This window comes from Myotis brandtii, unplaced genomic scaffold (assembly GCF_000412655.1).
Source record: "Myotis brandtii unplaced genomic scaffold, ASM41265v1 scaffold1423, whole genome shotgun sequence".
NCBI classification, from domain to species: Eukaryota; Metazoa; Chordata; class Mammalia; order Chiroptera; family Vespertilionidae; genus Myotis; species Myotis brandtii.
The window spans coordinates 1,047,050-1,063,426 of record NW_005355087.1 but is presented as its reverse complement, the minus strand read 5'-3'; the positions used below and the strand labels follow the sequence as shown (position 1 = coordinate 1,063,426).

The 16,377-nt window shown below is 39.9% G+C and overlaps 1 protein-coding gene across 1 annotated transcript in view; it reads left to right on the top strand.

Moving 5' to 3' along the window:
• TMEM212 (transmembrane protein 212) overlaps positions 1 to 13,556 on the top strand; it is a 31,051-nt gene extending 17,495 nt beyond the window's left edge. The window contains exons 2-4 of the mRNA XM_014535308.1: positions 1,119 to 1,178; positions 3,179 to 3,502; positions 13,452 to 13,556. Of these exons, the coding sequence (XP_014390794.1) occupies positions 1,119 to 1,178; positions 3,179 to 3,502; positions 13,452 to 13,472 (405 nt within the window). The 3' untranslated portion in view covers positions 13,473 to 13,556. The remainder of the gene's footprint in view (positions 1 to 1,118; positions 1,179 to 3,178; positions 3,503 to 13,451) is intronic.
• Positions 13,557 to 16,377: the final 2,821 nt, after the last annotated feature.

Sequence of the window (16,377 nt, the reverse complement as noted above, 5' to 3'; positions counted from 1 at the left end):
TTTGCCCCCCCCCCCCCCCATCTCAAATTCTCTAAATCCAACATTCAAAATAAAATATGCCAGGAAAATGAAAAGCTGGGTCTCAAAATAATAAATATGCCAGACCCGGGGCTACAAAAGCAGCATACCACAAAACCACATTGGTAAAAGCTCTGATTTTTCTCCCCCTTAAATTTGTTGGTACTATATATACATTCATGTTTATTTTTCTGTCAAAAACCTAAATGGTACTATTTTTAGGCCTGCCCTCGTTCTATATCTTATTTCAGGCACATCTCTTCCTGGCTTTCTCTCTCTATCTCAAAACGTTTCTTGACGAGGAACAAATGATTTATGGGTTGGGAATAAGTGATTTCCAGGCTCAATGACCACAAAGGTCTCCTTTATCAGACCCGGTGCTGAATCAAAGATGAGCCCAGATTTTTTTTTTTTTCTTCATTATCTATTGCTCAGTTCTGGTGACACCATTCCCTCCTTTGTTTAACTATTTTTATTCTGCACTTTGGGCCTTTTTCCTTCAATGGAGACTATAAAGAACTCTCTTTTGAAAAGCTGGACACCGCTGCACCCAGCACAATAAATGCCCCATCATGCATTCATTCTAATGATAATCTTTGTTACTTGAGAAACAGGGATCACGTATTTGTATCCCACCAGCAGGCTTTTCAAGAGGAAGCAGATAGTAAAACATAGTGCTGCTGCTGAGGGTTTTCAGGGTTTTGTGACACATTTTCCATTCCGGTTCTTCCATGTGCAGTTTTAGCAATTTGTAAGAAAGATGAACAATAAGCAATTAATCAAAACAGAACATATGGCAAGGGTTATAAAGCCAAGCTTCTATTGCAATGACAGCCTACTGTAGCAAAGCTTATCATCTCGATGGCAAAGGCAACACAGAAAATCAAAAAATGAGCTTGCATGAATCATGTCTTTATGACACTAATGGCTTCTCTTCCTCATTGTCATCACGGATGAAGAGGAGGTCGGAGCTATACATCCACTTAGCCATTTGCTGTTCCTTCCAGTTCATGGTAAAGTTGTCAAATGGTGAGACAGATTGAACTCTTTCCAGAGGTACATTCTATCATGGATGTTATTTTCCCATCTTCCTTTCACAGGCCATCACAGCTGGTGTACTCCTACTGTTGGCTCACAAAGACTGGACCCAGAGATACTTGGTAAACATGTGGACATTGTTGATGTGAGAAATATCCAAACCTGTAAAGATTTGATTTGAGCCAAAATGACAACAACTTCCAAGAAGCAAGATCTAAACTTTTCAGAGAGGGACAGTTTTTCAGTTTCTTTTACTCATTTGAAATTAAGGAGAGAACATAAGGGAGATTACATGGAGGTGGGAAAAAGCAAGGTGGGGATTGGATTACAGGATAGTGAACAAGATTATGTGATCTCTTGAGAATGGTTATGTCTTAGAAGGAGGGGTCTGGAAAGGGACATTTCAATGGTGTGTTAATCTAGATACACAAGAACAATAGACAGGATTTGCTTAAGGCAAAGATAAACTTTTACTAAAGAAGTTATGTGCCTGGAAGGTGACTACCCACCATAATCTGCCCATTTAGGAATTTATGATCAGATTACCCTGTGAGGTTACTTTCTGTCACTGGACGTGTCAGTTTTATTATAGAACCTCTTTTATTTCAAGGAGGATCATTTGAAGATCAAATCTCTCCTAGTTCAGGATAGAACATAGAGACTGTGATTTCCAATTATAGTTGAACTAGAGCCTGGATGCACGAAGATTTGTGCAAGAATGGGCCTTCCTTCCCCTGGCTGCCGGCACCACCTTCACTCTGGCCAGAGCTGCCTTTCTGCCTTCCCATGCTGCCCAGAGGCCTGGAGCAGCTGGGGTGGTGCGGAACGCCTGTGTCCTGCCCTGCCCTGCCCCCTTGGCGCCTGCATATGCAAATTAACCAGCCATCTTTGTTGGATTAATTTGCATGCTCACTCCTGATTGGCTGGTGGGCGTTGCTAAGGTACAATCAATTTGCATCTTTCTCTTTTATTAGTGTAGATTCTGTCTAATCAATGCCTCACTATGATGAATTTTAAGTAATAAACTATGTTTTCAATTAAAATTTTGTATTTGATTCCTGCCCCAAACATTTTCTACAAGTTCCTGTGGTTATTGTAAGTGCTGTCATTTGGGGAGGACAGAACCAGGGTTAGTGCTACTGGGTTTCATCTTGAAGAAAGAGATCTATAGGCTCCTCTGCTTTCAATGTTGCATTTTCAAGTCTCAACTCCTCAATTTGGTATCTCCTTGTACTCTTTGCCCTTAAAGAAAGAATGAGGCCTGGCCGGTTTTTCTCAGTGGTTACAACGTTGGCCTGTGGACCGAAGGGTCTCAGGTTCAAGTCCTGGTCAAGGGCGTACCTCAGTTGCAGGTTAAATCCCCAGACCTGGAGGCAACCAATCAATATGTGTCTTTCATGTCAATGTTTTTTTTTTCTCTCTCTCTGTCTCTCTCTTTCTCTGTCTCTCTCTCTCTCTTCCTCCTCCTTTCTGCTCTCTCTAAAAAATTCAATGAAAAAAATATCCTCAGGTGAGGATAAAAAAGAAAGAATGAAAAGTCATAATAATTTGAATTTTAATAGCATGAAACCAAGTAATCCCACAATATAGATCAATACCTTGATCTCATTAAAAACTTTTCTCCGATGGCTTCAGCAGTGCTTCTCAAGCTTTAATGTACTAACTAGTAGGTGTAAATCACCTGGGGATCTGGTTAACAGGCAGTTTCTGGTTCAGTAGATCCTGGAGAGACCTGAGAGTCTACATTTCTAACAATGTACCGGGGGTGTCAGCGGACCATGGACCGCACCCTGATTGGCGAGGCCCTAGGATAGATAAGGCAGGGATTCTGTTTACTCGTCTGTTTTTCCCACCCCAGACTGGTTCTCCACACATGACAGGAGATAAATAAATATTTGTTGGATGGAATTGATTTCATTTTTTGCCCCAGTTGGCTGATGTTATTCTTCCATAATGTAGATAGAAGAGGAGAACACAAGGGCCTAAGGGAAGGTTGTGACCCATTTCTCGTTCACTTCCCAGTAGGAGAGATTAAGACCTGGCATCTCTTTCTTCCCATTGCTAAGAAGCTTTTGGAAAATATAGTTTCCAAAGTAACTGTTTGTTTCTGCTTTATTTTCAGTGGGAAGCTAGTTTCACTTTTGTGATTCTGAGCCTTATAGGATGTCCACTTCATTTTGCAGTAGCCTTGGAATCGGCTCTCCTCGGCCCATATTGCTTCTACTCATTATCAGGGGTTGCAGGCACCAATTATCTTGGTTATGCGGTTGCCTTTCCTTTTCCGTATGCAAAATTCCCATCAGTGTGTGTGGATCCACCACACTATGAAGAGTACCACCTGACGCTTCAAACCTTTGACCTGTGCCTGAGCTCTGCCATGTTCTGTGCGTCCCTGACAGTATTCCTCAAGCTCTCTGCAAGACTTCTTTGGAACGGACACATAAATGTAAGTTTCAAGAAACAGGGGGCGGGTTCTTATTCCATCCTGAATACTAAAATGAGAAGCCTTGTACGTTAACATTTAATTTTTCTCTCTTATTCACCACTGTATCCTGTATAATCATGGCAGCCAGTGGCTGGCACATAATAGATGGTCACTAATTGTTTTTGTAAGAATGAATGGAAATATGTTGATGTGATCACTAAAGGTATGGCAGTAGGTAGCGCCAGCTAATTTTTTATCTCAATGTGCTGTTTAAAAAATTACTAATTGAGATAAATATTAAGAGCTTTTTGTGGAAATTGCAAGCAGCACCCTTAATATTTTTAATATTAGTCAAATACAGATATCTTAATTTGGCTTCTATCCCCTTCAGAAAAATATACATGCTCCTTGACTAGAGAAGACATATGAAATTCTCCCCCTCTTTCTACTCCTACTCCAGCAGAAAGGCTGATATAGGCTAACATCAAATTTAGTTTCCTAACTTTTTCCAGGAGGGCTAACCATATTAACTGTATGAAATAATAGCAAAGTGAACTGTATGTTTACTGTGTATCAGTGTACCTCCCATTTTACAGATAGCAAACTGAGGCTAAAGAGTTTCTATAACTTTCCCAAGGTCACCCTAGTGCGTCTAGATTCAGAACCCAGAGCCATTTCTCTTAATCAGGCCAGATTGATTCTGTGCCTCCTTGTCACTCAACCTTTCCTCCTCTGCCAGACCATTAATATGCATGGCTCTGACCCCCAAGAGGATTACAGCAGGGTCATTGGGAGAAGAGCACAAGTGATTTCTGATTCTAAATTTCTACAGGTATTGATCCTGGGTCATTGCTTTGTGAGTTGAACAGCTTCTTTCTGGAAAGAGCTATTTCCCAGGGAAAACTCTCATACTGGCTGTATGATTCAAGTCAGTATTATATTAGGATCAGGTGAATTTAAAATATATTTTTATTGATTTCAGAGAGGAAGGGAAAGGGAGAGAGAGATAGAAACATCAATGATGAGAGAGAATCATTGATTGGCTGCCTTCTACACGCCCCACACTGGGAATTGAGCCTGCAACCCAGGCATGTGCCCTGACCAGGAATCGAACCAGTGACTTCCTAGTTCATAGATCAACGCTCAACCACTGAGCCACACTAGCCAGGCAGAATCGGGTGAATTTAAGTAATGTTAGCCAATTCTCTCCCTCCCTCCAATTCGATCCTATCAACAGCAACCATCAAAGCTAAAAAGATAAGAATTGACACTCTCAATGCCTTTTGTGGTCATTCTTGTCCTCTTAAAGTTCTACATAAGTCTGCAAAGGAAATCCGTACATTCTTCAGAACAGAATTGATTGTATAAGGAGGCTTGCCCAGGGTTGAGATGAACAGACCAAAATTACCTCCCCTATTGTATTGCCAGGTCATCTAGAAGTTTAGTATTTGAGATTTATCCCTTCTGGTAAACATCCTAAATTTCTAAAGCCCTTTGCCCCAAATTTCTAAAGCCCTTTGCTAAAAGGAACATATGCCTAAGAGAAACACACATTTAAGTGTTGGCAGCCATAACCCCTCAGCATAGATAGTTAATCAGATACCTGATTCATTGTAGGCATGACACTCATAGCATCTAGGTTTAACATAGATAGAAGGCAGGGAGAAAAAAAAATTAAACATTTACAAAGAACTGGGTAAGTCAGTCCCATGGATACCCAACAGGGAGGCCACCTAAAGTGCCTGGGAAAAAAGAAAATTAATTGAAAACAGAGCAAAGTTCTCCAACTTCAGAGTTTTGCCTTGGCCCATCTTGCTCACGGTATAGTTCTTGGTGTGTGATTTCTAAGCTAGGTGTAGAATCCAACACAACTACAGAGTGGGGCAACAGTAGGTTTACAGTTGTTCATATGGAAAATAATACAAAGATTAATAAATCATAGTTCAAGAATAAAGCCTTTTGTGTACTCACAACTGTAAACCTACTTTTGTCCCACCCTGTACAACATGTTCCTCCAAGTGGATCAGTGGCATCAGAATCTTATTAAACCAGATTTTTGGATCTAATCCAAGACCATTCCTACTAGGTCAGAAACTCTGGGCTTGGAGGCAGGGAATGTGCATTTTTAACATATGACCCAAGAGATTCTGATGAAAATTCTCTTCCTCACACAAAATTATCTTAGTGTCACTTCTGGACAGAATCTCAGTTTTCCCATCTGCATAGAATGCAGCACTAGTTTGGGGGAGAGTTCCAGATAAATTTAATAAGAGCATGTCTTTAGTGAGTGTTTTTGGATAACTTGACACCACACACTCCACAGTGGTGGCAGATCATGTTTCATTAGGGAGGATGAGTAGCTGACATAGGGGGGATGATGTTAGATATTAATAACTAGCACTGCCCTGAGCCCACAAGGAGCACAGGCAGCCTGAGCAAACCTTTGTTACTGTGCAGAAATCTGGGCTATATTACGCACCATTTCTAGCATTGAAATGAATGTATTAATTTCTCAAAATTCTAGAAACCACACAACTTTCTTAGAAGGAAAGGTGGGTCATTTGTTGGGATACAGAATTCTATATAGTGATTCTATTTTAATGAACCTCCATATAATTACATTGTTAGATTCCTCACATGCTAAAAGGAATAAGTAATATTTTAAAATTTAATTGAAAACTATACTGAATATTGTAAAATATGCTGCTGATTCATGCTTCTTTTATTTCTAAACAAAACACCAAAAAATGTTTTTTTATTTTTTAAATATATTTTATTATTTTTTACAGAGAAGAAGGGAGAGGGATAGAGAGTTAGAAACATCGATGAGAGAGATCGATCAGTTGCCTCCTGCACACCTCCCACTGGGGATGTGCCCGCAACCAAGGTACATGCCCTTGACCGGAATCAAACCTGGGAGCCTTGATTCTGCAGGCCGACACTCTATCCACTGAGCCAAACCGGTTCGGCCCAAAAATGCTTTTAAAAGCTGTACTTTTAAGTGTCTGTCTGAAAATTAAAATTCTCTTACATGAATATAGTACATATCAGGAAACTAAAGAACTATGAAAATTTGTAAAAAAGAAATAAATGATGGCTTGAAGGAAGATTTGGAAAAAATTGTAGTTGTACTTTATTTTATTGTAGCACAAAATACATTTTTTAGATACATTTGTCACCATCAATATTTTAGAAAATATCTTTCTAAGAGTTTTTTTCTGTAAGTTCAAAAAGTTTTCAGAAATGAATCAAACACCCCTTAGGATTTACCACATTCATTATTTCTTAGAATTGAAGTCATCTTGCATCCCAGTCAGCTCGAGCTGCTATAACAAAATACCATAGATGGAATGGCTTAACCAACACACATTTATTTCTCACAGTTCTGAATGCAGGAGGTCCAGGATCATGGTTGGTTTTTGGTGAGGCCTCTCTTCCTGGCTTATGGATGGCTGTTTTCTTATTGTGTGCTCACATGGCCTTTCCTGTGCCTGCTCCCGGAGAGAGGAAGACCTATCTCTTCTTTTAAGGGCACTAATCCTATTTTGGGGGCTCCATCCTCATGACCTCATCTAAACTGTATTACCTCTCAAATGACACACCTCCAGATATCATCACAGTGGAGATTAGGGCTTCAGCATATGGATTTGGGAGGGGGATGGGGCACAAACATTTGATAACATCCTGCTGAAGGTCACACAGTGATGGTGTATGAGCGTGCAGTCGATTGGTACCCAACCAAAACCACAGGGAGAAATGCTTGAGTCACAAAGGGTTTGGTGATTTTGATAAACACTTATAAAGGCATTGGGTGAGTGCTGCAGACTAAATGTCTGGCCCGGCCAGCGTAGCTCAGTGGTTGAGCTTTGACCTATGAATCAGGAGGTCATTGTTTGATTCCAGGTCAGGGCATATTCCCTGGGTTGTGGGCTTGATCCTCAGTGGGGGACGTGCAGGAGGCAGCCAATCAATGATTCTCTCTCATAATTGATGTTTCTAACTCTCTCTCCCTCCCTCTCTGAAATCAATTTAAAAATGTCCGTGTCACCCTCCCCAAATTCATCTTGAAGCCCTTACTCCGGTGTGATGGCATTAGGAGGTGGGGCCTTTGGGAGCTAATTAAGCTTAGATGAGGTGAGAAGGGTAGAGTCCCATGATGAGATTAGTGCCCTTAAAAGAAGATGAGGAGACCAGAGATTTCTCTCTGTTCACCAAATAAGGAGAGAGAGCCAGCACCTTGATCTTGGACTTCCACCCTCCAGAACTATGAGAAATAAATGTTTGTTGTATAAGCCACCTAGTTTATGGTAGTCTGTTATAGTAGCCGAGCTGGCTAAGACAGTGAGCCCTTCCAAATTTTAAGGCCCTCAGGGGAAGGGGTGGAGCTGGGAAAGGAGTAGGAGCTCCCTGCCTGTGTGGCTCCTTGCACGCGGGCTGAAGTGACCCTGTCGGCTTAGGACACAACGCAGGAAGCAAATGAGCACAACACAGAATTTAAGTCGAGAAACTAAACCATAGCCAGAATTGTCTACATTCTTGGTTCAGTAAGTCATCGAGTGATGGGAAAGAAAAGAATTGGGACAGCAGACGCACTGCAGCTGTCCCCTGCAGCTACTCTGCCCCTCCCCCATGGAATGGAATGGCTTCATTTGTTTTCCTTTCATTATTCATTGTTATGTTTGGGGGTTTTGTGTGTGTTTTTTTAATGAAAGGGGGAAAGAAAATATTTTCCCCCTTATCCTGTGAGATGATTTTTTTTTCAATGAATTGAGAAATACTTGCTTTCCATAAAAGATGTAGGTAAACCCTTTAAATGCAGTTTGAAAACATATGGGGACAGAATATTTATCAGTGGAGGACTCTCTTCTTCCAAAATGAAGACAAATTAGCAAGCAGCAATATCCTGGCTTAAAATCTTCCAGTGGACCTGCACTGCACCATTAGCAGTATAAATACAATATAACAATATAAATAAGTTTTGAAATAAGTTTACCTGTGACTCTCATCTTCAAGGTCTGAGGCCTCCTGTTGGGCTATAATAGGTCTTTCTGGTGCCTCTGGGAACTAAATCCCCTTGGGCTAAACTCAAGTAAAACTCAAGCAGGACCACGGAACAGTGAGAATCCCTTGTACTTCTTCCTCACAAATTCCATTATGTGGTCTCTTCAAATTGGTCAGTAGGAAAATAAAACTCTAGAGGGAGGAGATAGGAGGGGGGGTGTCAAATGGGAGATATCTGTAATACCATCAACAATAAAAATATATTTAAAATAAATAAATAAATAAAACAATCTAGAAAAATATCACAATTCAGGGCATTACGATTACTGTGATCTCATCATTTTCTCTGGAATAATAATAGCAGTGGCATAAAACTGGATAATAGGAGAATAATTGTAGGTGCTATTTATTGGGCAGGTACTATTTTTCAGGTGCGTTACCTCTTTATTCCTCACAAAACTTCAAAGCTCATTATTCCCATTTACAGATGAGGACGTTAAGGAGCCAGGATTCTCTCCCAGGTCTTGCAGGGAAAGGAACCTAGGTTTCTTGCAGCTGGGCCACACCTCTTAGGTGATACATCTTCATCACTACCTATGCCAAGTGACCTTGCATAATCTTGCTTTTCATGAACAATCTTTCTCACAGACAAAAACAACAACAACTCATATTTTAGAATTGGAAGCTATTTTTTCCAGGATATTTTTACTTTATTTAATCAGTGGAACCATGCCAAGGGTGACAGCCACTTACTAAGAGAAGGGATGAGACTGAAGTGTATTAAAATATGCTTGATTTTTTTTTTAAAGAGAGAGCAATAGGTGGGGAGGGGTTAGTAACCTGAGAATAGCTTTTTGTCAAGTTTTACTTTATAAATTATTATCAACACATTTTCCTTTTGACATGAAGTCAATTTAGTCTTTTAATATAAAATATTGCTCCTTATTCTTTTTTTAAAATATTTTTTTTATTGGTTTCAGAGAGGAAGTGAGAGGGAGAGAGAGATAGAAGCATCCATGATGAGAGAGAATCATTGATCGGCTGCCTCTTGCATGCCCCATACTGGGGATCGAGCCAGCAACCTGGGCTTGTGTCCTTGACGGAAATCAAACGTGGGACTCTTCAGTTTGCAGGCCAACACTCTATCCACTGAGCGAAATCAGCTAGGGCGCTGCTTATTCTTAATGCAAAATGTTATTATTAATATATTTAAAATCAAAATGTGTTATACTTAAAACAAATAAATATATTTAAAACAAAAAAAAATTTTGTTTTCTAAAAAGGCAGAAATTTGAGTAGAAATCAGAAACATCCATTCTCTATAATCACATAAATTAAGTTTTCAACAAAGAAAAGTGAATTTATACTAGTAAATATTTCAGAATGATCATAGTGGTGCTAATATGGGAGCACAAAACCACTTAGAAATGTAACAATGTTAGAGACTTTAAATTTTGTTAACTAAAGAGGAGAATACTTGATGGCTATTATTGGGTGCCTGAGTTAACCCCCAACCCCCCATAGGAAAGAAGGGAGAGAAACAGAGGAAGTAATTAGGGTGAAAAACAATGGGGTTGTGTAGGGTGGGGAATGACATAATGACACTTCCCCTCCCAAACTGACCCTGGGAGCAGTGGGGACTGTGGACAAGGCATACATCAGTAGGTGAACTTTGGCTTCCTCGTCTCTAAGACCATGCAGTGGTTCTCAACCTTCTGGCCCTTTAAAACAGTTCCTCATGTTGTGACCCCCAACCATAAAATTATTTTTGTTGCTACTTCATAACTGTAATTTTGAATCGTAATGTAAATATCTGATATGCAGGATGGTCTTAGGCGACCCCTGTGAAAGGGTCGTTCGACCACCAAAGGGGTCGCGACCCACAGGTTGAGAACCGCTGCCTTAGAGCGTGGCCAGCCAGATCTTAAGACCTTTCCAGATATGTCTCAGCCTGTGATTTCTATTCCATGAAAAAGATTAACATTCAGAAGGGAGAAATGTGAGCAGCAATGGCTGGCTCTTTACCTGCCTATGCCACACTGATATGTTGCTGGGCTACACCACATGGCCTTACTATGTTAGCTCAAGAAGTCATATACGCCAGCAATATTATTCATGAGAGATGGTATGAGAGTTGTTACAGATTCCCAGATCACTTTAACCATTTTAGGAAAAAAGCTTTCTTTGCTTAATACTCAATTTGTCATATTGAACCAACCAGAATTGTCTTGTTGGCTGTCTTAAAAAAAAACAAATAACGTACCATTATATTATTGAATAAGTAAGAAACTCCAATTTATTTGCAAAAAAAATTATTTTAAAATGTTTTTCTTCTCTTACATCACATAACTAACCTAGATGAAAGGAAAGCTGCCAGTTAAAGCAATGAATTATGAGGTACCTATTTAATAAAAGGAATATCTTCTCTTCATTAGTACTATATTAGTACATGACTTTTCTCTTGTCATGTGTCAAAGAGTATGAACCCAAAGCCCTAAATACAATATTCGTTACTTGTACTTGTTCCTCTACATCTATTGAGCATATATTAAGTGGAAAATATTATGCTAAAGGCTAGAGGGTAGAGACAGAAAGATGAGCAACACACATTCAGGTCCTCCATTGACTTATAGGGACTGAGAGGAAATGAGACTTGAGCCAGGAGGACCAATAACCTAAATGAAGAACAAGATCTAAATTAGGGAGTGGTGGTGGACATGGAGAAGAGGTGATGCACATGAGAGATATTTAGGGGGTAGAATCAATGGGACTTAATAACAGTTAGCCTGTGGGGCAAGGGAGAGGCCCAGGAAGTTGCAAAAGCGTTTCTTTACCCTGAGAAACAGGACAGAGCGATTGGATTCAATGTGTGAGTCCTACTCTTTTCATTTAGGGTAAATTTTCAGTTTCGTATCTCATCATTAATTAAAAGCCATTGTGAAAATTTAGAAGAAATCAGAGGACTTTGGCCAATGAGGTACTAGATCTTGCCATTGGACACTCCATGACTTTTGTTGGTCATACATCAGATGAAAATGATAACTTGCTTTGAGTTTATAATACACCTAGTGCTAAGACAGTTTCAATCTAGCCCATATTTATTCAACAACTTTTCTTTTCCTGAATCACCCGTGACAAGGATTGTCCATGAATGACCTGTAGATAGCGAAGCCCAATGAACTCTCAGTCTTCCTTGACCTCTCCACAGCCTTTGAAACTATGGACCACTTTCTCCATGAAATCCTCTTCCCTTTGACTTCCATGGACCTTTTGCTTTGGTTCTCTTCCTTCTTTATGGTTTTTCCTCCTCTAAGAACCTTCTTAGAAGGTTCTTTTGCCTTGCTCACACTTAAAGGCTGGTGGCCTTAGTTACCACCTTTGGACTGATGGCCCACACATCTATATATGTAGCCCAGTTTCCTCTCCTGCTCTAATGAGCTCTACATCTGATCATTTTTGGACACTCTCCTGGGTGTCTGCAAACACATCAAACTGAAGATGTTCATAATGGAGCTGATCATCTCCTTATCCCCAACACCTGCTCTTCTTCCTGTATCTCCAGCTCAGCTGCTAACACTCGGGACACTCAGGACAAGCCTAACACTTGGGGTCATCCTTGACTCCTCACACCTGAGTCAATCACCATATTCTGACAACTGCACCTCTTAAATATTTCTCCACTGTGTTCCTCTTTCTCTGTACTATCTGTGATGGTCCTGGTTCAGGCGTCCAACTTCTCTCATTAAGACTTCTGTGCCTCTAGTCTTGCAGCTTTAGTTTTCTTTAGAAGTATCCTCTGCATGAACTCTAGAATGAGCTCTCTACAGTTCAAATCTGCTGTTATTATTCCTCTGGCTTACATCCTTCTGTGGCTCCCCTTCACACTCAGCTTACAGCCAACTTCCTTCATGTGACATCCATAGGCATACAGCTCCTCTCCAAGAATGTGAGTTCCTTGAGGACAGGGACTGTCTAAGGTAAGCAGGAAATGTGGGACTAAGAATGTAGAAATCAAGAGTAACAGAGTCATGGATTGCAATACTTGATGTCATTTTTATGTCTTCCTAGCCATAGCTAAAATCTTACCTAAACCTATAGCGGGAGTATTTCAAGTTTTAAAACAATTTACATGAAGGAATTTACTACGGTCACTGGAATCCAAGAAAAAGCTCCAAGAAGGAATACAAGGAAAAAAGTAGATTTGAATTCTCATACCAAAGAGCAGTGGTTTATTGAAGAAAAATTGCTTTTAGCATTATTTATGACACATGGAGAACCTGATATGCCCTGGTACTTTTTGAGTCGGACAGTTTGAAGTGTAATTATTTCCTCTATCACCTACTATCTGAGTAGCCTTGTGCAAATCAATATTGGACCTCTCTGAGCCTAAGGTTCCTCATTTATAAACTGAAGATAACACCTACCTCACATGTTGCAAAATGAAATGATGTAATTACTACTAAGAGCCTTACACTGGCATGGAACTTGATAAATGCTCAAGAAATGTTGGCTATCTTCCCCTTCCTTCTAATCAGATTTAAATTCTTGGCTGCCATTCAGAAAGTGCTCTTTACCCTTTCTGTTAATTTTCGAAAAGCCCTGAACCAATCCAAACCAGACAAAACAAACAGCAAATGACCAAAAGAGATATTCAACAGCGATTCCCCACATCCTTAGACAACCCCTGACCACAAAAGTAACAGTTCTTCTAGACTGTTTTATGCTTACGCCAGATATTTCATTACACATATATTTCTTTTTTATTTCTTTCTTCCAGTATAACCAATTCTGTTCTCTCTGGTGGTTCCTCTTAAATTCTTAAGTGGTACCATGATGCTATTACTTGAGTCATCCTTCATTGGGTTCCTGTGACATAAAAAGGGGGCTAAATTAAATGTCAGAAGTGACACTCTATTCTCTTTGATAAATTGTAGAAATAAATACTACTTTATTTTTCTTTTCTTCCTAGGGTCAAAAGAATGGACAATAAATTTGAAGCAATGTTCCTCTTAAATTTGTTATATCTGTGGCCATGATTTTGAAATATTTGCCAAATAATTTTGATATTTGAACATTTTTCCTCTATGGGTTTATAAAATAAAATTGAAATTATTGTACATTTTAGTTCTTTTTTATTGTTAAACTTGTTTTTTTCTGATTTACATGTTATGATTTCTAAAAATTGAAATTTCATCAGTGTTGGCATCAAAATTTTAAAGCTTTAAATATAAATTTGCATCAAATTAATGTTTTCTTTAAATTCCTCTTATTCCTGAGTGGTTTCATTAAGCTGTGATTCCTTCCTACCTAAATTAAGGAAACATTTTTCTTAGCATTTCTTCATTGCCATTAATTACCAAAGTGACTTTAGATCTTGAAACACAATTGGAACCTTGAATAGTGGCCATATGAGAAGGATCCCCTGCAGGGAAAGTATAACCCTCCCTCCTGGCCTCTCTGTAGCTCATCTCATGACAAACAATTTAATAGTTAGAAGGGATCTTAGGGGCCCTTTAGGCCAACTTCTCATGAAATGTCCCAAGATCTATATGCCCCCAACAGCTCAACCATTCCCAAGAGGCAACCCCACCCAGCTGTTGAGAGACTCTAAATGTAAGAAGTCTTTCTTAATTTGGTCAGAGATCTGCTTCTTACCTTCTCTATGCTTTGGTCCCACCTGTAGCTCCTAACAGCACAGTGGGGTGGTTTTCAAATGTGATACCCAGACCAGTAGCATTCGCATCACTTGGGAACTCATAAGATCTGGAGACTCTGGCGCTGGGTCCCAACCATCTGTTTTAGGAAGCCCTCTTCCAGGTAATTCTGATGCACTGGTGTAGTGTAACAGAAAGTGGGTGGGACTTTGAAATAAGAACACCCTGGATTCAGATCCTTGTCCTCTGTCATTTCAGGCAATAGCTTCAGTTCCTTCCTCATCAAATGGAGCTATTGTAATTCCCAGGCTTGCTGAGGGAATTCAGTGAAATGATAAAGGCAAAGCATATAGCAGAAAATCTAACGCAACTTATCCACTCAAAAATGGTGTCTAGTGTTATGGATTCATTCAGCACACTTATCAGATGCCTTTGAACATCAGTCTTTATAAAGTCCATTCATTTGAGAAAGGACAAGTACAGAATGAAAATTTTAGATATAACATGTTAGGCATATCATGAAAAATATGATCCTCAGAGAAACTAAGTCCCATATTCAATAACACACAGATCAACTATTGGTGTCTGGGGGTCCTTAGGTGCCTCCCAGGCCTCAGCTCTTCAATCAATACATTATCTGTCACCTAATGCAGCAATATGATATCTAGTCCTAGCCTGGTGATGACACTAGTAGGGGCTTGAAATTTATCAGTATTGAGTCTGAATTAGTTTTAATATTATTTGAGCATTCCCATACAATATTGGGCGCCTTGGCTATTTACTTACATTTTGCTTTCTTATTCATATTCCACTCTGTTCTGAAAGGATTTAATGTGACTGTTGGGCATTTTATTAAGAACTGAAGTTCCAGCTGCTATGGCACCAACTGTAGGACCAGTGAAGTCCAATAGTTGCTTCCCGGAACTTTAGCAAGAGGCAAATGTGCAAAATTCTGGGGATCTCAAATGGACGCTAAGTGAAGTAGTCCAATATCAGGTGCTTTAGGTTTAACTGGAATACTATGTGTAACCTGTTCAAAAGCATAGTCAGATATCAGGAACTGTGAGGAGTTGTTTCCTGCCTTTGCGTGCACAAAGAAATGATCAGGCATTTTGCTATGCCCTTGCCTAAAGGAAACTAAATGGTTAATGCTCACCGTCCTGTGCCAAGAAGTCTGCTTTACAGACCAGAAGGAATACGGCACCTTTACTTTTAACAGCCTGTTTCCAGTTTTGTTTGGCTGTTAATATTCCTGGAGCAGTGACAGAGGCCAAGGCAGGGAAATGGGCGGGGTTACTTATAATTCTTTGAATGTGGACACATCAGCTTGTGGGAAGGAAACTATTTAAAATGGGGCTTAGGGAAAAGGGGGGAAAAATCCCCTTTCCCCGTATGAGATTCTTCCATGGTGTTGTCATGCAATCGTGAAAACCTCCATAGAACAGTAGATCACTCTTATTGGCTATATGCAAATTATCTGAGACCCAGTGGTTTCCGGCCAGGGAAAACTTATAATAACAGAGCAAGAGTGCAATCTGAGCCCTTGTTCGCTGAAATCCCTGAAAGAACAGAGTCGTTCTTGACAGGGCAATTTCAGCCCTTGACATTCCAGGAAATAGCTTAATAATATCGTTTAGGCTGAGGTTGTAACCAATTCTAAGACACAGAGACACAAATGCAGTATGTAAGATGTAAGATATCAGTTTGGGACCACTCTTCATTTTTACAGAGAGTTTAACAACAAAAAACATCACCAAAACAAACCAAACAAGGCATCCTAATTAAACTGAACATTGTCCCTACTAATTAAACTCAATATAGGGAAAGGAAGGGCTTCTGCCAAGAAATTACAAATGCATCCTGAATACTATTTCCTTCCCCTTTGCTTTCCTAGGTACTGGGTCCATGCCATATCCAGGATGTGACACCCAAACAAAGCTGTATTTTAATCATTAATCCTTACGCAGACGTTAACCCCACCCTGGGGCCTCAAAGGCCTTTATGAGACACGCTGGCCTTTACATTTCAATGTGTTTCATTTTCTCTGGGAGCAGTACAGCTGAAAAAGGTTACAAGACTCAGGTTAAAAGTCAGGAAATGGATCAGGGCCCCCACACTATGACATCATTTTCTTGCAATGCAATGAAGCAATGACATTTCCTGTAGGAAAAATGATTAGAACTGACAGGCAGCCTCAGTGAGTGCAGTCAGGCCTGCCTCCCTCCAGCCCCTTTCTTCCTC